The sequence below is a fragment of the Rhopilema esculentum genome, chromosome 9 (assembly GCF_057945365.1).
Source record: "Rhopilema esculentum isolate cy_ngs chromosome 9, ASM5794536v1, whole genome shotgun sequence".
Lineage (NCBI taxonomy): Eukaryota > Metazoa > Cnidaria > Scyphozoa > Rhizostomeae > Rhizostomatidae > Rhopilema > Rhopilema esculentum.
The window spans coordinates 5,169,741-5,195,597 of record NC_142823.1 but is presented as its reverse complement, the minus strand read 5'-3'; the positions used below and the strand labels follow the sequence as shown (position 1 = coordinate 5,195,597).

The following is a 25,857-nucleotide window of genomic DNA, read 5'->3' as shown; positions in this document are numbered from 1 at the left end:
GGATTGACTCAGCTTATACATACGTATCTAGACACTTTCCTATTGTTTTTTTAGCTTGTTTTTCCTCTTATGTAGACACCTAAGATTAGCACATTTACATATTTTATTTGTACAAGGAACTAGTTTAACATATATATACATCGTTCTCTACGAATCCTGAGTTAGTTAAGAGTTAGAGCATTGTGAGCACGTACACTTCGCTCTTGTGAAAGGCTTAGTGGTACAAGTCGTACAACGATATACGTTTGAGAAAACTATATCTTTGTTTATTTGTTGTGTCATTCTGAAGTTTTGCCGAACATTTAGCTCGGAACCTGCCGTATTTAGGAACCAATTTACAACCTATTGTTTTTTCTTAGTTACATAATGATACGATATCAATGGATTGTTAGTTGCACCGTAAATCTTCAAATGGCTACCCCCGTAATACCCCTTCAAAATTAGCCTCACATTGGAAGTTCAATTTTTTAACACGCCCCCTTCGAATAAGCACCAATTCCCGAAGTAAAAGTTGCATATAGGCCCCCTCCCCGAATACTCCTACTCCCACCCTGGAAGCAAAAATTTTTATAAGCGACACTCTCAAAAAAGTCCCCAACACAGTAGCATGCCTCCTATACAGGCTACCATGAGGGGCTTATTCGAGATACAACAGAAAGGCACATTATGACTGATGTGACTGCATGGACGAAGTGACCGCCAAAAACATCGAAAAAAAACAATATTTTGGAACACTTTCTATTTTATAACTAACTATATGTAATCAAGCAAAATTGTTAATCGAATGAACTTGAAAATCATGAAATTAGTTTAAAATCTTTCACTTTTCTTGTCGCGACTGGACAGGATATATACAAACTAGTCAGAAGCTTTCACTTCTAGGAAATTGACAGCCTCGTTTTCACTTCCTAACAGCGGAAGTCTGAACCACAGACGGTGTCTAAAGATAGAGGAAACAGATAAAATCAAACTGGGTCGAACTGTGGAAGCAAAGTCTCAGAAGATAGAAGCTATTTTTCGATACATCGAGAGCAGATGGCAGAAGTTTACCATACATGTATAATAGTCCCTTGGACACTGCTTTGTTCAGGTTCAGATGAAGATGTCAACGAAGAACAAGATTTTGCTGCTGCAAAACAGAAGGCGGTGAAGTCCATCGAAGGTGTATTGTGCAGGCTGAAGGCGGATGTTACAAAGACACTCCTACTTGTAAGCATCCCTCATAAGGTGTTTTGAATGTTTAAGGTCCTGTGAGGCGTTTCGTTAGAAAACGGAAAAAGTGAAAGCCAAATTACTTCCTTCTTAGACACCCTTGGTCAGCAAAAACAAGAATGCAATGAACATACGGTTGTAAAAGAGGGGTCAGTGGTCGAGATAAATGCGTCTATAATCGGCCAGTCATTTTGAAATTTGAGTAAACCAGACAAATGCTACTGTGGAATAAGGAAAATACACGGGGGATTCCACTGACCCTATCATTTTCCTCTTCCGAATCAAAGGAGGCTACACTTCTTTGTTTGTGTAGTCATGAAAAGGGAAAAATGCCAAGGAAGCGAAAATGCTTCTGTTGACAGGATCGTGGACAGGAGCAATACAAAACAACAACAAAATACTACTTTAGAAGTGATCCTAAAAAACAGAGTGATAATAAATCAACTCATATTTTCAGCTGGTGTTAAGTGCTCCTTCTTTAAATCAAATCCTAACATTGGAAAACTATCTATTTTAGCTACTCTCTGAGATGGTGCAAACTACCAAATTTAGAATCAAAATTTTATATTTGACTTAAGGATGCAAGCACAAACTTTCCATCAAATATAAACACTAAATGTACCTATTATGAATATTTGTCTTTCTTTAAGAATAGCACAAATACTATTCAGCTCCAAGTTAAGAGGGCAAGTTGCTACAAAGGTTCAAGGTGTGAAACGATTTTGATTTGAGGGGCAATTGCTTAATTGAGAAATAATGCACCTAATTCTACCAAAAGGAAAAGGATTTATAGAGGGAGTCTCAGATACATAATAAAAGGTTTCCTCTAAAGATGTATCAGGTTCAAAAAAAGACCTGCCCCTTGCTTTGAATACGGCTCATAACATGCATGGAAAGAGGAAAGGAAGGCTCATCAAACTTGATTTTCAAATAATAAAGAGGGGTTGATGAAAGGAAAGTATAAAGGAAGTTTTTACTATGCCCCAGAACGCTTTCTGTAATGCTTTTTTTAGGTACTGTCTTTTCTCATAAATAGCCCTCGTGGCTTTGCCAAAATAATGATTTTCCTAAGGGTACATAATTTGAAATAATTTGTGTCGACTTTAGGCACAGAGCAGGGTAGTGAAACTCAAGGCTTGATGCTATCAGTATTCCCCTGAAACACATACAAAACCGCCTTGTCTTTTCAGCTTTCATTTCCTCTATTTCATTTCATTATTTCTACTTATAACTAGCCCAGTTTGTTATCTTGTTGAAAGCATTGCAATAATGCAGACTTTAATATTAAATTTTCTGTTTATGTATGATAGTTATGATGACCAAATTGGGTAGTTATGGCCATACATAAACATATGCTTGAATTGGGTTTTGTTCAATACATATAAATGTTTCTAATTTGGCCATGACTAATACAATGAAGTTTTGCCAATTAATCAAAGTGAGAAACTACAACCACCCACACATACATTATTTATTTGTCTTGGCAGCAGTATCACAAGTTTTAATGATGGCTGCCAACATGGTGCAATACCAGTGAATGAGTCATAGCATAAAAGGATTTTTAATTCTTTGAAATGTCTTTGTGTCACTACACAGTTCTTGACATCATAGCTAACATCAAAGGGAAAAACTCAATAATTTGGGTTACTGATCAAGAAAAATACAGATCCTAGACTTGGGAAAGAGTTTGAGTTAAGGAAAACTACTCCAGATGTTTAAGATATATAGATAAGATTTTTTAGTAACACAGCCTGTTGTTTTTTTGCTGCTAGGTTGAATCACTGCTAGACAAAACATATATCATTATTAATCTGAATAATGAAATAATAAGGAGAGATTGAAATGATTGTGAGTAATGAAATAATAAGGAGAGATACCACCATTTGTGACGTTACAAAAGCAAGAGGAAATAAGTGGATATGTCTTTGCCTCTAGAATTCGCTTGAAGTGGTCGCTGAGACATCAGTAATGGGATTTGGTTGGGGCTAGAGGGATTGAAGTTCTTCATACTTTCTTCCTGATCTTTTAAAAAGATTCTGGACATTTAGAGTAATCCCGTATTAGTTTGTTTGCTGGTTGCTAGAAATGCCAGGTATATCCCAGCACCCTTACTTTTCACCCTTCCCTGTCCCTGATTTGATTTACCTTGACCCTTTGTGTGCCGCTACCCATAGTATAACAATTGTATTATTATCACCTTAGGATAATCTCTACCAGTGCTGTTTAAGAAAAAAGTTACGCACTATATTTTTGACCAATTATTTTTACATAGCAAACTTATTCAACATTCATCAGAAAAATTACGTGCACAAAATTAAACAATGTCATCAATTTGCTGCAAGATCTCATATGGAAACGGCTTTAAAGCACATTATCTTCTATGAGCAGGAGGGGAGAGGGGGTTTGGACTGCTGCCCCCAAGAATGGAAAAGGTAGCAAAAATTGACAGCAAAGTTTTTTGAAGCAAAGTTATCAAATATTACTATATTTTGTCATTCGTATCCTTACGTTCTCAACAAACATTTCTATGTGTAGTAATGACGTCTGTTACGTATTGGACACAGGGGTAAAAGGATTAATTAGAATAAGCAAGCATGCGAGCACGTTAGATGCACATTAGAATTACAGATCTTGTTGTTATTCGAAGAGAGTATTTCTTTCCATATTACTACAACTCACAGTGTTTATACTATGTTTTTAATAAAATAAATCCGAATTTTAGGTGAGTGGCGAAATTACGACTGACCTCAATGCTGTTGCCAATAAATACAACTCCACAATAAAAGGAATGGAAAATACAGAATCTGTTGAAGATATTCTAATTGGCTCAAAGCAAATGATAGACGATTTGAGCGTTAGCACTGTCTATATGGTTATTCCGGATTCACATATGAACTACTGCAAGACAGTTTCGTCTTTTGTACGTACAGTATAGCATTTTTTGTTAATCTGATTTCCCTTGAAGAGGCCATAGAGTATGAGTACTTTGTAATAAGCGGCTTATGATTACTTCCATCTGAGAAAAAAACTTCATATCCAGGGGCGTCTACCCTGGAGGGGCTTCAGGGGCAGCTTCCAGGAGGGGCAGAGGGGGCAAGCAGTGCACTTGAATATTCACTCCTAAGAAAAGATCATAGAATTTCGTAGATAATTGATGTATAGTTTACCCACTCTCTTTATGTTAATTTTCATTAGAAATTCAAAAATATAAAGAAACTGAAGTGAACAATTAGATGATTTACTTTTGATTCTTGTGATTATTATTTTCCTTTTCACACTCTCAATGATTCTGCAATCATGGTGTATTGAGACAAAACGGACAACCAAAGTCTTAAAGCCAGCCCATTTATAATTTAAATGAAAAACATTGAAATGCTTGTTCTAGGTGAATAAAATCAGGAAGATCCCCCCACCTTTTAAAATGTTAACACTTCTATTCACATTTAAATTGTTACATGCTGTATTTTCGGACATTTCGTTACTTGTTAGAGAGACGAACAAGGACGGTCTTGGGCCGCGTAAGCAGGGCCTGGGTCGATTGGAAAACGTAATTTCTGCGCAATTTTTGCTTCTATCGCATTACTCGCACCGATTTACAGATATCCTGCGTTGCAGAGGCTAATTTACAGTGCACAAGAAGAATGTAGCTATTACAGGATATGATTTCAGGAAAACAAAATGATCTCAACATGAAAGCGGCAATAGGAAATTTTGCCTTGCGGAACTTCGCGATTGTGGTACATTATTAGGGTGCCCGCAAAACACGCTCAGAAAACAAAAGGTTAGGATTAGGTAATCGTCAACATATCGCCAGAAATTGTAATCCTTTGTTTCTTTTAAATTATTTATTTCACCTTGGTAATCGTTGATTCACAACAGCCATGATTTATGGATTTTTCTTGTCTTTTCCAACATCTACAGAGGCTGTGCCAAAGAGAGGTAGAGGGGGTAGAGGGCATGGGTCTACACTTTTCATTGCCCCTGCCCTTTATTGCTACTGAAATTGTGATGCTAAAACTGATTCGTTTTCTAAATAAATTCAGATCTCTTTTTTGTTGCAGATTTTCAACACGTTTACATACCAAGTTGGCTTTGAAGCCATAAACGTTGGGTTACCGACAGAAAGTAATGATAAAAACGAGGAATCAGTGTTGAAGAGCATCAGAGAAAAGCTAAAACTCCTACCCTCTAGCGATGGCCTGCCCTTGAAGACGCTGAAAACCATGTTAATACCAAACGATAGATTCTACCATGGTTATACAACCAGGACTGGCGGGGTTAGCACACACCCAACAATGCGGTCTCTGCCATTAGCAATGTCCCTACGAAAGAAAGATACAAGAGTATATATTGAGGAGAATCGGAGACGACTTGCAGAATCAGAGGGCTTCGACGTTCAAAAATTCGAGGTTAGTATATTTCTATTCAGTCCTGACGAAGGTCATTTGTGCCACCGGTCCAGAAAAGAGCCAAGCTGTTGAGAAAAGCTCTTTGTTGTTCTTCTCTCGGGTTTTCCCGCTTAAAAGATAAATGGTTTTGCTATTCTAGAGCGCAAGTGCGGTGCATGGAATTGATGTCTGGGTGATTGGAGATGAGCAACCTGAAAGCTATGACGCAATAGTTACCGATAAACCAGGATACACGATAGCAGCTCCTGGGGCTGATTGCCAGACACTCTTGTTCTGTGACCCCGTAAAGATGGTAAGTCGGCTGTTTATCTCATGTAACTATAATAAGGATTTGGCTCTTTATGCACAAGATATGTTAAACCAATTTCTTTAGGTAATCAACGATTCATAAAGCAAAGTAGTTATCCTCTGTTAATAGATTCAAGTAACTTATGGCAGAATTACATATGGCAGTTATTTGATAGTTGATCAAGGCAATGCAATCGGCTCAGACCTCAACAATAATCCTTTAAGGATGGTTCTATCTTTTTATCAAATCTGCACGGCAAGGTGCCTGTTTTGTTCATCAGTGGCTCAGTTTCCTGACCTAAATTCTTTTCAATAATCTAATCTTTTCTTCTTCTTTTTGCTTATATCCCCTTCATCTAAACGAGGTCCTGTTGAGGAATATTTGAACTTGGCCTCCTTCCCATGAGCCTATAAAGGCCGTTTGACAACAGCAGTGCCAGCCGCTGCGAAGTGCGGTTAAAGCCTTGCTCTGGGGGCCTAGCACAGGATAAAGTATTCGAGGCCACGCCCATTTCATACTCTAGAACCGCCTGTTAATTCCTAGTAGTCCTATTGAGCCAATTTCTGTTCATTTAGACACATTTCAGTGCCCCGACAAATAATTCTTGCTCAAAGAATTTGGTAGATCATATTTTGAGAAATGTGAGGAAGTTTCCCTATGTTGCAACACCCCTCCGGCCTTCCCAGTTAAAATAATTGTACAAACATCCCTAGGTTGTTGGTGCAGCGCATTCAGGCTGGAAAGGTACGATCGATAGAATCCAGCAGAATGTCGTGAGGGTAATGAAGGAAAGGTTTGGCTGCAAGCCATCTGACATTCTAGTCGCCATTGGTCCGTCCATTGGTGTTTGTTGCTACAATGTGGACGAGAATCGCGCAAAGGAATTCATAGATGGAGTTGCTGAAAGTGTTGTGCAAAGAAGAGAAGGCATACCTTACCTTGATCTATGGCAAGCAACAAAGATTTTGCTTGCAGAAGTTGGCGTGAAACCAGAAAATATTAACGGTGGAAACAGGTTTGATCAAATACATTCCAGTTTACAACTACTTCAGGCTTACCATAAGCATGACGTACTACTAACGTATCAAGTATAACGTAAAACAGTTGCGGAAATGGATCATTTTAAGTGGACCAGTAGTCAAAGAACGAAGCGGTGACTGGATCTTATTCTAGTCTTCGCTTTTCTTTTTCCACCTTACCCACCACAGAAGTAGCCTTTAGATCCTAAGACCCTAGAAGATCCTAACTTTAAGATTACACTCAAAATCTAAAATTTCCTGACAAATTTTAATCGGGAGGCTCTTGTCCCATTGCACCCCCAGAATTTAAGTCCCTTTGTGTGATTATGCAGAATACGTACCCTGGGTACCAGGGTCTCAGGAATCCGGGGATAAAGTATTGTAGAAAGCTGAGGTGGCAAATAATTTTATGTGGCTAGTTTCAAACTACATTTCTGAGACTGAGTAATGGAGACTCTGAAACCCAGGGTAGCAGTTTATGGAGCTTTAAATTAACGTAGGGATATACACTAGCCAAATTTGGTCAAGTGACGTTTTGATTATCTTTTCGCTGACTAGGTTTGTCGTTGATCGTTAAAAATAGGTGAATCCATTCGAAGTGATTAGCATCATTATGACTATTATTTTTATATGCATAATGCTTCAAAATGACCGTCACAAACTGAGGGACGTTAGGACGGTCTCCAAACGCTTCCCTGCATGCAGCCACTATGACAGACACCCAGTCGAATAGTAGCTACACGCAGGCTATCAAACATACGTTCCTATCAATGAGCATAAATACATCAGCAACCTGCTTAGAACTTAATATATGAAATTTGAAACTGGTTCACAGCACCAGAGCATGCCCACATTCGTCATCGCTTGCACATCACCCTTCATAATGTCGTATATAGTATACAATGCAACATAACGTATGATCTTTGAACCGAGCGGGGAATGGCCTATTCAAAAATCGGCAACGGCGTTGCAACAAGGCCCCGCTAAAGAAAAGAGCGGAGGGTCCACGCCGCACGCATTGCACTCGTTGTCATCAAGGCATATTGATGAGCTTTGAAAGTTAAGCTTCTCTCTCTATGGTCTTATCCACTTCTCTTTTCAAAGCATGGCTACTGCTTTTGTTCACCAACACATACATAATTGAGGCTACCAATGTAGTTTTATGTCAATATCATTTGAATCCACAACAAATTTTCAAAGAAAACAAGAAATAACAAACTAAGGTTATATAATGAATCATTATTTCAGAAACAATGCTGATGTGGATGGGCTTGGTTCCCAGAAGGTGACCCAGTGCACGTCATGTAACAAAGATAAATTCTTTTCGTACCGAAGAGATGGAGTGCTGTTCGGAAATCAAGTTGGATATATTGGCATCAAGATGAGAAGTTAAATATTGATAACAGGCTGTAATCAGTTTTTCAATGCACACAAGGGAAGAATTTTGCAATTAATCCTAATGATTCACAATTAATCTTTATAAAAGATTTTAAACGACTTTATTTGCCCATGAAAGACAATATAACAGGATACCAAAGAGGCTTTGGGGACAAGGGGACTGACCTCCAGGAACTAACTTGATGGATGCAAGCAAAGTTAAAGAAACGACTCAACCCTCCACCGGAAAAACCTCGACTACCCCCACATTCCAATAAGCCCCCTCCCTCGAAAAAGCTCCCATCCTTAAGTAAATTTCGTGAATAAGCCCCTGCCCTCCAATAAGCCCCCAGGGGCTGAGGTATTACCTCAACAGCAATAGGTTTATCCCAATTTATCTGTATTTTTTGGTATACTGTCCAGCCTTAAACAGAGGAAGAAAATTTACCCCGTTAATATTTTTGGCTGCTTCAAAATAAGCCACTACTTCCAACAAAGCTCTCCCTTCGAATAAGACTGTAATTGCCTTCCTTTAAATTTTTTCATGTATCTTTGAATGTCTTATGGAAATAATTAATTGAGAAGAAATTTAATGTGAAAAATAATCAATGTTTTTTGTCTTCATCCTGATGCTGTATTATATTTCCTTTATAATCGTGTAATGAATGGAAAGCAATACAAAGGCAGCCATCCCCCTACCCTGGGTACCAGACTCAGTACCCGGGGTACCATTCCCCAAATTGGAATTTCGTTCGGATGACACTAAGAAGTCTTCCTAGTTTATCCAGTAGTTGAGAGTTGAAGAAGATTATGCAAAAGAAAGTAATGGAACCGTTTCGCTATTTTGGCAGTTATCATTCTTTTTGGTTTTAGGATGAGATTCATTTTGCTTAAAATGATGGCTATGTCTTTTTTGCGACTGTTCTACTTATTGACAACGCAGCGAATTGACGCAGCGAAGCGACGCAACAAAATGTTGCTAAAAACAGTATTAAAAATTTGGCTAAATTTGACTTCTTTTCGGCATTAACAGCTCCTCCTAGTACAATGCAATAGACCTTTTCAATTAACCGCGTCGAAGGGAACTGGGTCTAGATTTGGGATAAAAAACCGAGCAAAGTTTGCTTCGTTTGCCTTGCCTAGCCTCTGTTTGTTAAGTCTGCAAGCAGGCTACGTTCGCAGACTACCCTAAGAAGTTGAAAATTTAAAAGTTCTAAAAATGGACTTTTGTGACGCCACCTCTTCGGAACTCTCTTTTCTTTCTACGATGAAGCAAAAAACATAGACGAAGTTTATTACTATTCGTCAACTATGGCCCTGAGTCGATAGCCCTTGTCTCTCAATGAATCAGACCTTTTTGATACGGTCCAACCATACCAGTTATTGCAATTTCATAGGACGAACATTGCAATTTCATAGCTTGATGACCTCCGTTTGCCCCTCCTATTGGATTGTCTGGTTTTGATTAAAGGCTTGTCGATAACGAAAGATCTTTTCAACTCTATATCGAAAGATCTGACAAGAATGAAAGAACGTCTGAGTGGATCAATGGGGTTGATGTGCGTGCATCCGTAATGATTTCGACCTTTTTGTATGGGCCAAAGTAGTGCAATTTACAGAAAGCATTAAAGCTGTCTGTACCCACAACCAGTACAAAAAGGTTCAAGTGCACTTAAGAATGCATGTTTTTTCAAGCCAATTAACCACGTCGTGAGGGCACAAAACGGTCTGATAATCGCACGTTTTTAGGCTTTCTAGAAGTGATATTTATTTTTCTATTGTTTTAATCATACTTAGTTTGTTCCTTCCTTCTTGAAAGCAACAGAAAACAATTCAAAATGCACTTATAGTTAGTATTCCAAAGATATGAGGCTTACTTTATATTCTCAGCATACATTACTCATCATATACTCTTTTTTATAAGAACCAGATAATCATTGCAGGGCTGTATCTACTATTGTTCAGCGGGGTTTCATGGCCCTCTCTTACAAATTAATGATTTCCTATCTTTTTTTCTTTCTAATGAACATTCCCTTTTGTTTCTATTGATCTCCAACAATGGTGCCCAATAGTTCTTTCCTACCCATAGCACTTTTTTACATTAATAAGCTTATAAAGCCTTAATTCAACATTTATTTTTAAACAAATACATGGTATCAATTATTTTTTAAGATCATTAAACATTAGTTTTGCACGAAAACTTTTGTAGAACGGTCGATATTCAGATAAAACCTCTCTGTTTTGGTTACTTCAGATTAATTTTTTAAAAACCATTCGTTTTTCATCCAATTTTTCATCTGAGACCATTTTGATCTTCCAATTTTTCTGACAAAGCGAGCTTTCGTGTTCTTATGAAGTGTACTCTTATAAAAAAGAATGTTGGTTATTGTATGATATACTCTCTACGCCGAGGGGTGTACTGAAATTAGCAAATCTTTACTTTAACATTCTGAGCAAGAGCCCCCCTTGTTATTATGATAGCACTACACCACTGCCTACGTCAATGCCTAAAAAGATGCTTAGCCCGATTGTGTAGTTTCTTTGTTGCACTCCTGGACTAAAAGAGGTTTTTTCAGTGTCTAAGCAACAGAAAGAAAATGTTATTAAAAAATCTTGCTGTAAACATCTGTGACAAAATCTTAAAAGATTGCTATTATCACCAGAGTCAAAAAACATTACGGTCGCACGGCCACTGACCGGAGGAAGGTCCACGAAAAACAATAGAAGCTCATATGACACACCCAAGCCACGCCCATTTTCTATTGTTTGTGAGGAAGGTTTGCCTTCTGGGATGTTTTTGTCTGGAGGAAGGTTAACAACTTTTCTGAACTCTGATTATCACCATTTCTTTTTGATGAAATTCAGAGCTGATGTCAATAATATTTTTATTGTCATAAACGTTGGTAAAAAACTTACACCTTATTTGAACTTTATGAAAACTTTTAAATGTTTTCGCAACCAACAGAAATCAAGAAAGCGACAGACAATCTTCAACAAAAAATGAATGAAGCTCTCACATTGCAGGGATTTCACGATTTGTGATGATATCAGATGGTCCCAGTTATTTACAGATTCCTATCAAATTTCATTATTGCACAAAACCCCCTTGTAATTTTCGATCTCGCCGCGCAGCAACTTGACTCTCGATTGGCGATTCCCCTTACAAATTTGCTTACAGTGCGAATATGCCATTTCAATAGAAATCGGAAAGAACGGGGAACTAATCCTCCGCATAATTATCTTCATTTCGTTTGAAAGCTGTTATGCTTAAAAGATATCGAGGCTTAAGAATCTCTGGAATTCTTGACCGAAAAACAACAAGTGTGTTGTGTATTACTTGTGAGACATAATTAATGATGCTAAAGAGTTTCTTGTCTCTCCTACTCACAGCCCTTTGAATGCCCAAGTCGATAATTATCTAGGTAAATGACAGCGACCAAACCATACTTCACCCACGGGTTGTTGACTCGAACAACTGAAGGCAAATTATTTGCTTTTGTACTCCCACAAGGAAAACTGATTGACACATTGCTTCCTTGTACCACTTGTTTTGACGATCGGATTTTTTCCAGCATTCGAATGAAAAATATGATACTCTAGCCTACTACACTCTTTTTTTGTAAGAACCAGTAAATTTAAGTTCAGGCTGACTGTTCTTAATTTCTTCCGAAATCTGAGGCTGGATTGTTCTTAATTTGTTCTTAAATTAAGAGGGTGTAAGCAGTGCAATTGCTAGCTATTTTGCTCTAGGGAGGTGTTCAGGCCTCATTTGCCAACAAAGAGAGCGAGACAACCTTCATTTGCCGAAAAGTTTAAACATTCGCCAAAAAAGGATAAAACTCCTCGTTTTACGTTGTTCAACGTTACGTTTTGCGTGAGATAAAACGTTGTTCAAAATTGCATTTTGCAGTAGCTCAGCCACAGCTTGTTCTTAATTTGTTCTTAACTTTTGCCCAATTTTGAGGCTAGTCTTCTTATAAAATTGTTTTTATAAAAAAGAGAGCATACAAACTTTTTTAAACACTTTACGAGAACACTCAAGCCCGCTTTGCCAGATATAAGAAAAAAATAAGAAAATGCCCAACTTAAGATGGAAAAAGAAAAAGCCTATGAAAAGAACAATATGAAAATTTCTCTCAAGTTAACAGCACAAAGCAGGGATTATCAGCTGGTCAAACGCGCTACGTAAATGCCATACAAGACTGTTTTACGTTGTTTTAAATAGGGGCCTAATTGGGAATTTCCCCACTAGTTTGTATGTCAAAAGATCCCCTGCCCTGTCTTGACAACAAGAGGGGAAATGGTTTTAAGGGGTCCGACGAAAATACGTTTGTAAGGAACCAGATACATATCTTAAAAACAAAATGTGCAGTAGAAGATTAAGTCGAAAGAGAAAAAATTATTTGACCTTCTATGAAATGTCTTTTATTCTGAAACAACCTCATCCCGAAATGAGAAGTCTCTCACCCAGTGGGCCTTTAACCTGGGTATAAGCCCATGGGCCTTTATGCTTAAATGGAGGGCTTAAATGCAGGATAATAGGGTAATACTGCAGAGAATTCAGTCATGTGACTTTTCAGAGTAAACACAACAAGCAGCAAGATAAAATAACAGTTCTATTATTTCATTTTGCTAGAAGGCATAGATTTGTTATGGATAGATAACAATTCTGATTATAAAGCAAATCAAAATATACAAATAAGGGTACGTTTTGTGCTGCAGTATCATGTGTTGGATTGTAAGAACAATAATATCTTTTATATTATTAGATGGCAAATTTATGTTGTTTAAAACCCCTCCCAAAAAGGAACTCTTTTTAGGGGATTACGTAATCCATTTGCCTTGTTTCACGCGACCACGTGTTTTTGAGAAGTGGATGGCCTAAGCCAAAAGATGAATTGAAAATTGATGGCGAAGTTTCTGAGTATTGCTTAAGCGCGTGTTTTATATATGCCCATTCCTGAAATAGGGCAAGGCAGGGGCGCCGAGATGGGGGGTGGTAGGGGCAAAAGGTCCGTGGCCCGTGCTCCGATGGGGCCCGTAATAAAGTAACAAAATCTATTTATAATGCAAAAAAGCTACAATTTCAGATACTAATACGGAATCAACGCCTGTAAGTTTATCACAGAGAAATGTCCACATGTCCTTGATTCATGTAAACAGTCTTTTTGCACATTCTTGTAAAAATCCTTAAAAAACCTTTTCAACAATTGTACCTACAAAGGGCGTTTCCCTTGATCTCCGGGAGCCTGAAGGGCGTGGCAACAGAAAATTTTCTCAAGGGGATCAGTTTTGTGCATCACTCCTGGGCCCGAGCTGCTTTTTGACGGCCCTGGGCCGTGGTAAGAGCACACGAGAATATATCTAAAGCTGAATTGGCCTAATAAAAGGCCCTTTAGGTTCCTCAGCATAAGGCCTAATTTTAGCTTACTTAGTCAGTACTGGGTGTTTTTATCTTACCGGCAGCCCAGGCCTGTGTTTCTTATAAAAGTTTTCATGGAAATAGGTATTTGACTTTCATCAGTGTGTCCCCTTCATTCATAACATGCAAATTTTTAAATAGACTTTGGAAAAATACGCAGTTTTACGTAGCTCAAGGTAACCAGATACATACATCGTCTTGTGCCAACGAACGACAAATGAGATCAACGTGGTTTTAAAGTAATTTCGATACTTTGTTTGGCAACCTGTCCATTTTTAACAAATTTGCAATAACTGGTATTGAAATGTCTACGTAGGTCAAAATTAAACGTTTATTATTCAACAAAATGGTACAAACTTTGATGAGCCTACTTATCAAAAGTCAATATTCTTGACATTTTGCGACTCTGAATCAAAAGTATAAAAGAATCCAAATAGACTCAGCAGCAACGGGTGCTGATGCTTCACTGAGCGATTGCGTCACATTGATCAACAGTTTGGTTGCTTGAAGATCATATCAAGGTAATGATGAAATTATGTCCTTTTGCATGTTCATCCAATAACGTTTGATTCTGTGCTCCAATGAATAATTTTACATAAAGGTGCTACTAGATCCAGAGTAAGTTCTAATTCATATGTTTTCTACATTCGGCCTCCTTATGTCTCGACAATAATTCGAGCATGCATTAATTCGAACAAATTTACTTTCTGCCGAAAGTTTGAATTATTGGCCAATGAATGTGCTTCAAAATCTTGACTAGATAAAAATCTTTATAATTACATACATGGTATACATTTTCAAGGTCCTCCATCCTTTATATACTGGGTGCAGGATGTAATATAGGGAAGCACTGTAGCAAGGCGCTTTTTCCAACCATTTAGGGACACTTGCTTGGGAAGTATTAAATATTTAATTATAAAAGGCTAGAGGGGCTATTTGAGGTATGCAGTCAACGCTTGGATTTATTACACCGGTTTAAATTTTGCGAACAATTGTTTCTCATAGGAAGGATTTGATCTCCTTTCGTTTTGGGGGTAAACTCGTACAGTCTAAAGACAAACCGGTTCTTGGAAATTACTAAACTGCGTGTAGAGAGGCAAAGTGGTGACGTCATAAAAATCTTTTACTTAAATTTTTAGATTTTGTACACACAACTTGAAAAAAATAATATATTTCAAAGTATGCAAAATTAGTTAGATCTGTTATGGGCTGCCTTAGAAAGGCCACCTGACTACAGGCTCCCCCCCCCTCCATAAAACCTAATTTGGTCCTGATTCTTAAATTTTATAAACCAGGCTACTACGCTCCTCCGCTTCACCGCTTAACGTACCAAGGGTCTAGCCAAGCAAAAATAACATTGATCCATTACCAAACTTACCGACAATAACATTAATCCATTAGTTAACTTCAAACCTTTAATCGGTCATATTTTAGGGAATCCGAAACAGATTTAATTGATTCTACCATATTTGGATATATTTCACCGAGTCCTTTTTGATTATGCGGTCAAATTGAAAAATAATTAAAATATATGTTTATGATAGCATTGCCAATCTTTCACTCGCTTCTGCGTATCAGTTTGCTTTTATCCATGATAATTTTACATTCATCTAAGTAAATATATCAGCTGTGTAAAAACAAATTTCCAATAAGCAAACAACACTGCAGCGAAACATCCCAAGAACAATGCAAAGGCCAAGAAGGACTTTGTGATTGAATTTCACCCAGTTGGACAGGCTTTTCGAGCGGTTTAAAAAGGAGGTTTGCGTGGGGTTTTTTGTCCTGTGTACACAGAAAAACGGCTTGCGAAAGTCGACCTAAATTAGAAACACTTGTTTGGATAACAGACTTAAAAGGCTGCCTTGCTGAGTATCTTCTTTACACATGCATGTTTACCTTTGAATCAAAACCTCTTTGAAATTTCCGCTTTTATAATACTCTGGGTACCAGAGCCGCAAAATTTAAAAAATAAGCAGCTCTCTCATTATTTTTTGCTGCCGTTAAATTTTTGCGGCTCTGGTACCCAGGGTACTTTTATAAGTTTATTAGCGCCCATCCACATTTCCACATTTCCCTTATCCATATTTCCATGTTTGCATAATTCCATATTTGCGTAATCCACTCTTTCAAAACATGAGAAAATGAATTATTCTCTAAGCATAACATCTACTAATACCAATATGTTGTCAAATATTTGTAGAGGATACAAGTTTAAGATGTCTCAATAATCTGAATAAAGAGTAAAAAAACAATTTGAACAATATACGATAGATTCTGAGATGATCTCTATTTACCAGTCTTTCAGAAACACACAGGGTTTGAAAATAGCACGGAAGGGCGGGAACATGTCATGCTAAAAAGCTTTTCAGCCGAAAATAGCCAGAGCATAAACGTCGGATAATGTCTAAAGGTAAGCTGCAATTGGTCAAAAAGGAACCAATTAAACGCGCTATTTTTCCTTTTAAGTCACCTTCGATCCACACCTCGATACAAATTTTTTCCCTCTCGAGTAACTTCGATTCACCCCTGCATACAAATTTTTTCCTCTTCCAAGGCACTTCGATTCACCCCTGTATACAATATTTTTCCTCTTCCAAGTCACTTCGATTCACCCCTGCATACAAATTTTTTCCTCTTCCAAGTCTCTTCGATTCACCCCTGTAAACAAATTTTTTCCTCTCGAGTTAATTCGATTCACCCCTGTATACAATATTTTTCCCTCTCGAGTTACTTCGACTCACCCTGTATACAAATTTTTTCCTCTTCCAAGTCACTTCGATTCACCCCTGTAAACAAATTTTTTCCTCTTCCAAGTCACTTCGATTCACCCCTGTAAACAAATTTTTTCCTCTTCCAAGTCACTTCGATTCACCCCTGTAAACAAATTTTTTCCTCTCGAGTTAATTCGATTCACCCCTGTATACAATATTTTTCCCTCTCGAGTTACTTCGACTCACCCTGTATACAAATTTTTTCCTCTTCCAAGTCACTTCGATTCACCCCTGTAAACAAATTTTTTCCTCTTCCAAGTCACTTCGATTCACCCCTGTAAACAAATTTTTTCCTCTCGAGTTAATTCGATTCACCCTTGTATACAATATTTTTCCCTCTCGAGTTACTTCGACTCACCCTGTATACAAATTTTTTCCTCTTCCAAGTCACTTCGATTCACCCCTGTAAACAAATTTTTTCCTCTTTCAAGTCACTTCGATTCACCCCTGTAAACAAATTTTTTCCTCTTCCAAGTCAATTCGATTCACCCCTGTAAACAAATTTTTTCCTCTCGAGTTAATTCGATTGACCCCTGTATACAATTTTTTTCCCTTTCGAGTCACCTTCGATCCACATCTGAGTATAAATTTTCCTTGGATTTTGTCCGACCTAAGACTCTGACGAGGGTCGGACGTAAAATACTTAACTATGACATTTTTCCGCCTTACGTGCTACCCATAGTTTCGCGCGTCTAGCAAGTATTACTGTTAATCGGAGTAATGAAATCGAAGATAATATAATAAGATTTGGTTTTTACAGCACTGAAGACGATCATGGATCAGAAAAGAGTCAATCTAAGTGTAACCTAAAATACATCTTTAAAGCTTTCATTTAATATAATAAGATTTGGTTCTTACAGTAGTTTTTACTGCTTTTTGTTTTAAGATATGTATATATATGGTTTATCAAATGAAAATAACTGTCTGCAGGTGCAGCATAAATAAAGCGACCCCTCAAGATTCTTTTTCCTTTGTGAAATAGAGGCACACCTTAGAGAGCAACAATAACTCTTCAAGGCCGTGTTACATGGAGCATTTGTCATTATATACTCGTCAGATATCAATATTATCAAAAAAGGTGGATATTTTCTGCGTAACTGATGCTTCTGCGATGCAGCATTGCAACACGTGCTTCTGCGTAATTATTGCATATATAGTGCTGCGAAGATGGAAAATAGATTATAGTCAACAAAAGAACATTCAACTTTAATGTTAAGCCCTGGTCAAACGATCCAACTTTTCACCCAACATTTCGCCTAACATTTTTCTTTTATGCTGGAATGTGACCCAACGATGGTGGTCAAACTACCAAGGCTTTATCTAATGAAAATCTGATGATAAAATCTGTAACCGGGATTTTATGAATAATAAAAAAATTATTTCCCAGCAAGTCTCCTTCGCAATATCACCATTGAAACGAGGCTTCATTGTAGCCAAATGACCCAATTCAGGACACCTTAGTTCGCTATTTAAGGACCACCGATTATATAACCATGATTTCAAGACTTCGCTCAAGTCCAACTTGTTTTCAAAAACTCCAAAAGTTCTTTGACTGAAGCATTTAACTCAGCTTTCCATAGTTAACGAGAAAAATCACGATCTTAATCTTGCTATTCTGTTTAACAATCTAGACATCATTGGACGAGACTTTCCTGCAGTCAAAAGATAGTGACCTCATTTCAGTTTCATTTCTAAGGACCCCGGATGCCTTTGTTACTGATAAGGAACCCTTAGACAACGGACAAAAATGTTGAACCAAAACTCTTTCCCTTTAACGGAAAACGAATTTCCAATGTTTTCGCTTTATCAACATTAACTGTTGTATTAATTGTCTGAATCTATTTATAATATGTATAGTATCTAAAATTCTTGCTTCGTCCCGGATGAAATAAATGAAAGGATAAACCGAACCGAACAAGAAATCAATTGGGAAGAAAAACAGTTAGTGGTTAATAAAAATTGATGTAGCTATATAGATACAAAAATCATAATTCACAGACTAAATTGCAGTGCTCAACTTTCTGTCAGTTGACAGGGAATATTCTTTTTGTACCACCGACAGAGGTCCAGTTTGGTGCTTACTAACTGACGGCCCTTTGCTTCTAACGTAGTAAATTAAAATAAATTTCAATTTTAGATACAACATGAACGCACTTGTTACAACACTTGCCATTGTTCTCATGGCCTGCGTTGCATCAAACGCCGTACCTGACTGCGGAGGAAATATTCCAATGCAAGTACGTGTGCTATTCTAACAGTAGTTTATTCTATAACTCGTATTATTGGAGGATTTATTATAGAAACAGTTCTAAAGCAAAACGAATGTAAAAGAGATTCAGATATACTTATTGAATGCATATAAGGTTTGGAGAATCAGAAGTGTCATGCATCTTTTGACTTTGAAAGTTTTTAAAATACTTTCGAAAAACCTGACATGAAAACTTTTATATGAAAAATATATATGGGTCGAATACATAATACAAATATGAGCTATAATAATAAACACTTTGGTTCTACACCCTTGGGGTTTTAACAAGTCAAGAAACGTTCAATGTTTTGAAACCTTCTTATAAAAAGTCATTTACTAACTAAATTTGAATCCCTTTTTAGAGTGCAGAGGGGGTGTGTCTTTTCAACCAAAAGACCAAACAATTAAACCAGACGTACATGATCATATATGTCACATCGAGAAACGAATTTCTGTGTCTAAACAGAAGCAATTTCTTAACTTTAATTTGAAATCAGAAATTGCATAATTAAGAAATTATGACGTGAAGAAAAGCACCCCTGTAAAGCACAAAGTTACCCGCAAGAATATCTTGAAAAGTTATCGGATTTTGATTTCACTGATTTTTTCACTGATTTTACAATTAAGATATTCACAGTATTACAACAATCAGTTTCATCAATGTATTCTACGTTTTAACAACTCTACATGATTAATCTCAAAACTTTATTTTCCACGCTCTAGTTATGCACCCAGTTGAAGAACATCGAAGATCGATTAGGCCATCTTGTTCTGAGCTCTACATCTTTAATAACAAGGGCCGTCGAAGATGCAGCGAACAGAAACGCTGTTTTGTTTTCAAAGACAGTTCAAATTTTAAGAAACGCGACGAAGAACAGACCGATGAACGAAACTGAATTCATGAAAATACTTAACGGTAAGTACAAAAACGTTAACGCTGCCTCCAAAAAGCATGTTTTCTAGGTCTATGTCCATTAGCGAGGGCTATTCTTCTGGACTCTATTCGATAATTCAGCAAAATACAATCTGTCTACATATGATCTTGCTTCTACAAGCAGCCCTCTACTAGCCTCTATCTCACTATTGCCTCATTTTAAAGGACGTCACAACGGCGAACAAGGCAAGTTGGAAGTTGTCAATACTGCATTGAAATACCAAATACGGTCCATTTGACGACAGCAAGAGCCATCAACACCCACACACAAAATATCATTTAATTTACCTCCTAAATCAACAAATTTTACAATTAAGAAAAATTTTCTATTTCTATTATCTCAAAATCTGTTATTTCGACTTTTCAGTTTTCAATAAACATCCTGCACTGCTGGAAGAGCCCAAGGGGTGCACTTCTTCTTTCTATTTCCTCTGCACGTGCATTTTGACGCTTTTGTCTGCTTCTAAATCTTGACTCCAAGGAAGCTATTGAAGATCGGCCTTCCCTGCTGTCTTATTCACAACATTTGTTTTCCAATTGGCGTTGTCTTTAGTAGGATTTGTTTTAACCTGGTGAATTTTGCTGACGAATGAGATATACACGTTATTTTTCTATAAGAAACTTGGATCAGCACTAAGCACTGACAATTTCTTAGTCTGGCATCCAAATTTTGGTGTTTTAGTACTCAAAGAATCTTAACTGCTTTCATATTTTCGGGACATATATTTCCTAATTGTTTTGAGGTTGAACATTTTGGAAGAATATAAAGGCACATTGTCACGAAAAAACGCATGCAGATCAAAATCCAAAGTATCTTTTCCAAAGAAAAATAAACAAAGTAAAAACTTTTGGACTGGAAATTTGGAAATTTTACAGTTCCTTAATTCTCCTTGATCCTAGTAATAAAGCTTCTTCAACTTTTAGACATCCTAGCAACATTTCTTATAAACCTTTTTCTTATCAATAAAAAACGTGTATTTATTTCAATACTACATGCATAGTATCGTTTCCTAATTGCTGCCTGATGATGGTATCCGGGCTGCAACTTCGAAGCGTCTTGTTCTTCACACTAAAGGCCGATTTCCATTTGACATTTTTTGTGCGCGCGGGTGTATCGCCCAAATCTGAGCATGCGTAGTTGAAATCAAGTGGTCCCGATTTTGCGTTCGCTGTGAGCGCCAGAGAGTTGATAGGGTTTCAACCTTTTTGTGCGCTCGGCCACTTGACAGCAGCACTTAGCTACGCATGCTCAGATTTATGCGCTACCCCGCGCACAACAAATGTCAAATGGAAGTCGGCTTCAAAGTAGTTCGGGCACTATAACAGGCGTTTGGAGACGACCCTGTATAGATCCGATCTGGACCGGATCGCTTTTAAATGGTTAAATCTGTTCCAGATCGGATCTTCCTTTATTGATTATTGTATGTTATAAACAATTTTCAAAATGCGCATGTGTGAAGCATGTGGATCGCATCTGGGCCCAATCCTGTGTAAACGTAATGCTATTTTACCTGATCTTATCCAAAACCCAGAGAAATTGAGAGCAAAGCTCAGAGAAGCAAAAGTTCTATTCTACGCACCAATCCGTTTTCTAAAAAGCAGATATCTATCGCAAAACATCATAATCAATAGGCTTTGTTTATATCTATATAAGTTGACTTTTAATTTTGTGCAAAAATTTATACTTGCATCTTGTAAAGAAACTCATGTTGCCTATCTTCAAGAATTCAAATCTGCATCATACGCTTCTATATGAGAACTTTTAATGTACAAAGCCAGGCCAAAAATTTTCTTGCCCACATTCTGTGAGCTAAAATTTTAGAACAGGGCCTCCTACGAAGGAGGCCGGGAGGCATGCCCCCCCCGCATTGTTGCAATACTCAAAATCTTTTGCTATGGGTGTTAAATTTTACTTTGTCACCCTCCACTTTCTGACTTGTGTCGGAGCCCATGTAGAAAAAATTGCATGTTTTGCAAAAAGATAAATAATTACCTTATTTTCAATAAAAAAGTTTGTCCTGCAAAATAACCGTCTCTTGCATTTTTCTATATATGTATCCCAGCGTGAAAAGAACTTTGACATTTATCATAACAATGAAAATATTAAATACTATCTTTTCTCTTTCTTGTAAAGACTTGCAAAAAACTTTTGAAGATGCAGAGAAAGCGAGAAGAAAAATTTCCTCTCAAGCAACCAAACACGTTGGAGATGCAGCAGAAGGATTTGTCGGCGTAGTGCAGAAGATTTTAAAGACGGCAGTTGATGAAGATCACAGCAGTAAGTATAAAAGATCAACAGTTGCAAAATATTTGGTGGGGGCTTTTGGCAAAAGACCATTCCAGTGTACTATGCATTTCTGCATGGGCTGAAACGCGTATCCGTTTTGCGACTTGCAGTGTAATGGTGGATGTGCAGGGCCTAGCTGCGAATGGCCTGAAGCGCATTTGCGTTAGACGGGACACATAGGTTTATATACCTCTCAAATAGAGACCAAGACATTGAGACGGAAAATTGAGCACATTCAGCCTCCGTGTTCTTAACTATAGGTTGAATCGCTCTGTATAAAAAGACTGAACTTCGATTCGTATTGATTACATGGATCTACAAAATTAGAATAAGGGGAACTTATAATGCTTTTGGTGTTTTTGTTAAAACTGAGAGATATAGTCTAATGACCATGGATTCAAACTTTTAATCTTTAAGTAATGAGATATCGAAAAATTTCCACCAGGGCCTTTAAATTGTTTGTTGTTACGTGAGAAGGAATATAAAACAAGGTTGGGGTAAATTACACACAAAAAGAACTGTTACATACGGTAATGGTAGTTGAACCTTATGATTCCAGCCAAACTTTTAACTCATCTATTTATAATAATGGCCATCAAAGAAAACAGGAATTGGGGCCACCGAGAGGTTTTGGAGACCCTGGGGTAGAACCAAAGACGAGTGGAGCGAGAAGGAAATGTTTGCGACCACGTCTTTCGGATTAGCTTGGAAAATTCCATAACATTTCTTGCAATGATTTTCTTGCAACCGTTAAAAACATTTACTATTTTTAGACACACTTTTGCTACGTTTGATTAATTCGTTTCTTTAAATGGAATTCAAAACTATATGACGCCCCCTAGACCTAGAGGCCCTGGGGCAACGTAATTTGAAACTTGCTATTCATCGATAACAAAAGTATCAATTATCTGGAAATGGGAGAGATAAATAACCAGTAAATTCGAAGGGCTTCTCGCGGTGAATGGGCCAGAACTGAGGTAATGCGGTAGTTTTGGAATTAATGTTATTTTAGGAGATACATTTAATCAAAGGCTAGGCCTGGATTGAAGTAAGTCTAGTTTTTCTCGAAAAAAGGCTACTTATACTTCATTTACACAATTCCAATTGGAAATTTACAAAATCCCAATTGCAAGAAAAATGTTATTTGGTAGGTTAAACAGTGAAAACCCGCATAAAAGAGAATAATTTTTCGGATCCGGCTGTAAAGCTTAGTATAAAAGGAAAATCCTTTAAAATAAGGCTGTTGAGTTTCTTAAAACCATTAGTTTTTGTGAGAAGAGGAAAATATCAGGACTATCAGGAGGAAAATATCCAGCTCTGGAAAGTAATGGCATTTACATAGTTAGACAGAAAGAAAATAGTTTTACAGAGCAGTGTTTGAATTCCAATAACTTGAAAGTTGGGGTGCTAAATAAGCACTTATAAGAAGCTGGAAGAAATTCAGCTTCTTATAATTATTTTTCATTGTGAAGATAGCCTCGATATAAATGGCGCTTAGCAGGAATTTTAGGATATCATTTTAAATTTAATTGTTTTTCTGATAGACTCTACAAAGTTCCAAGAAAAATTGAACAAAATGGTGAAAAGATCATTTGGAACCATAAAGTTTATTACTTTGAAGGCAGTAAACAGAGTTTATGATGGAAACATGCAGGCAGAACAACATGTTGTTCATGTTTTGAAGAAGCTGAAGTTCTCTCATGGTAGGATTGTTTTGCAAATTGAGAGCATAAATAATTAGCATTCATTGAAATCTTAGCTTGGCAAAGGTTTGATCAAATGAACTTGACCGATTTAGTCTCGACTGATTCTTCTTCACCTCCTTACTGAGTCGAGGCTTCCAACTCACTCTTGAACCAATAAATCAAGTTTATAGGTTTTTTTTACCAACACAAGCTTACACACCAGGTCTTAACAGAAAAGACTAAGCATTATTTGTAGCTAAAAAAGCCGTGTATCGAGGTCTTAAAGGAAGAGGCACAGCTGCCTTGATGCTTTGGGAAGGGTTAAAGAAGAAGGTCAGAGTTCGCTGAGCTCGTCTAGACGGATTTTCGACAACAGGGGTATTACTATGTGCAAACTTCATCAGCAATAGTCTATGCGTAATAATTCAATTCTTCGTGAAATTAGATTTAAGGATACAGCCTACAGTCTATCTGACCAGTGCTTTATCGAATACGAAAGATTTTAATAAGTATCGCTAGATAACAATTATTAGACTTCAGTTAATCACGTACATAAGAGTAAGGTTAATAAGAATATTGATGCTAAATATTACTGAAATGTCTAGATAAATCAAGAAAAATAGCAAGGCTCAGACATATATCTATCTGATTTCTGTCTAGGTAATTGTTGAACTTTACCCGAGTTTTTGGCGAAATTTCTGGAACTTATGTACTTCAAATTAATGACAATTAATACACGAAATAAGAATATTCCTAACGTTTTACCCTGGGTACCAGAGCCACAAAAATTCGAGCGCAGAAATAAAAGATAGGAGTGGAGAAGCGGAGGAGCGTCTATCCACCGAGGCTCCACTTGGCTTCTGTCTACGCGCTCGAAATTCTGTCTGTGGCACCCAGGGTAATAACGTTTGATTTTTCTCATCCTGTTTGTTTTACCTATCTTGAGGTATATTTCATGTGTATAGTAACAGGACCTGATGAACAGAATGTGTTTATATATCTGTATATGACCTGTTTTGAACATTTTATCCTGTAGAAACGATCGTTATTGTCAATAATTTGCAAAACATGCACATTAAGGCGTGTATCTTTTCAGCCAGCGAAGCACAGAGACTCGCAACCATCCTTGGCATTGCTCTAAACAGAAAACTGGCAGAAGAGGCGGAGCATGAAATCGAGACTGAGCTTGAAAGGACCACAAATGACCTTATCCAGCTTATCATCAAATCTGACAGTGGAATTTCCAAACGAGACTTCCAGCAATGTAAGGCTTTTTATCCTCTGTACGGAGAATGCTAGATGCATCTGAATGAAACCTCTATTTACGCAAATATCCCGATTCGGGACAACCCAAACCAAAGGACAAATAACTCTTTAACGAGATTAGTTTTAGCGTCTACTTTGCAATGATCTAAAGAAGTAGCCTGCAGGCATCAACCAAAAATCATATTCAAAAAATCTTCTTTACAGTCAATGTTTTGAGAAAGCAAGCCTTAAAACGGAGGACAGAAAGTTGCCTCCGAAATTTCTATTTTAGTGACAATGCTCAAAAGCAGATTCAGACAAAGGAGATCTCCCTACCCATGACAGTTTCCCCGGACTAAGTGTCCGCCATACGGAGGTTTCACTGATGTCACTCATAAAATTAAGGTGAAGAGGAAAAAACTGCCATTTTAAAACTCGAACGTAGAATTTGGCTGGTGCCTTGAAGTGCAAAGGTTCATTAGATCACGATAATATCAACAAACACGTTGGCATAGAATTATAGAGAACTTTTTAAGCATAAAGTCTACTGATAACTACAGAACTTTCTAACTGATCAACATGAACGCTACACAACAGACCAAACCACACTGATTACGTCATATTCATATTTCAGTTTGGACCTATGTGAAGAGCAAGTTGTCGGCATTATCGGGGCTGATGCTACTGAAAGTGAAAGAGGCAGTGGCGCGAATGGCACCCCAAATTTACAAGAAGATTGGAGAAATCGTGAATATTATCATAAACGAGGCTAAACGCGCTTTGGTGGAAATCGCTGGAGAAGTTGTCATGGTAACAGTGCCATGAAAAATCATTGGTTGGATTAGTGGACTGAATATCTACAGAAATCAATCCTTTGTAATCTAACAAAACATATGAGAAAACTATGGCTTTAAAGTGTTATATTCGATCAAATTAGTGTAATTTCTTACTGGGAGTCT

The 25,857-nt window shown here is 37.4% G+C and overlaps 3 protein-coding genes across 4 annotated transcripts in view; 2 read left to right on the top strand and 1 right to left on the bottom strand.

The window, feature by feature from the left end:
* Positions 1-724: 724 nt before the first annotated feature.
* Positions 725-25,857, bottom strand: part of LOC135688971 (uncharacterized) — a 32,275-nt gene continuing 7,142 nt past the window's right edge. The window contains exons 6-7 of one of the 2 annotated variants that reach the window (XR_016143989.1): positions 5,398-5,534; positions 725-940 (exon numbers count right to left, since the gene is read on the bottom strand). Coding sequence is in view for 1 of the 2 variants with exons in the window: in XM_065206048.2 (XP_065062120.2) it covers positions 5,491-5,534 (44 nt within the window). In the remaining variant the exon portion in view is untranslated. Of the gene's footprint in view, positions 941-5,397; positions 5,535-25,857 lie in introns of those variants that run through there. The other variant, XM_065206048.2, reaches the window with a different exon arrangement.
* Positions 911-9,176, top strand: LOC135688965 (purine nucleoside phosphorylase LACC1). The gene is made up of 6 exons (XM_065206039.2): positions 911-1,209; positions 3,935-4,132; positions 5,274-5,621; positions 5,761-5,913; positions 6,624-6,925; positions 8,178-9,176. The coding sequence occupies exons 1-6, from the start codon at positions 1,036-1,038 to the stop codon at positions 8,320-8,322; spliced, it is 1,320 nt and encodes a 439-aa protein (XP_065062111.2). The 5' UTR covers positions 911-1,035; the 3' UTR covers positions 8,323-9,176.
* On the top strand, positions 14,114-25,831 carry LOC135688968 (uncharacterized). The gene is made up of 7 exons (XM_065206044.2): positions 14,114-14,249; positions 18,637-18,736; positions 19,471-19,663; positions 21,816-21,959; positions 23,513-23,671; positions 24,750-24,917; positions 25,533-25,831. Exons 2-7 carry the CDS (start codon positions 18,644-18,646, stop codon positions 25,721-25,723), a joined length of 948 nt encoding a protein of 315 aa, XP_065062116.2. The 5' UTR covers positions 14,114-14,249; positions 18,637-18,643; the 3' UTR covers positions 25,724-25,831.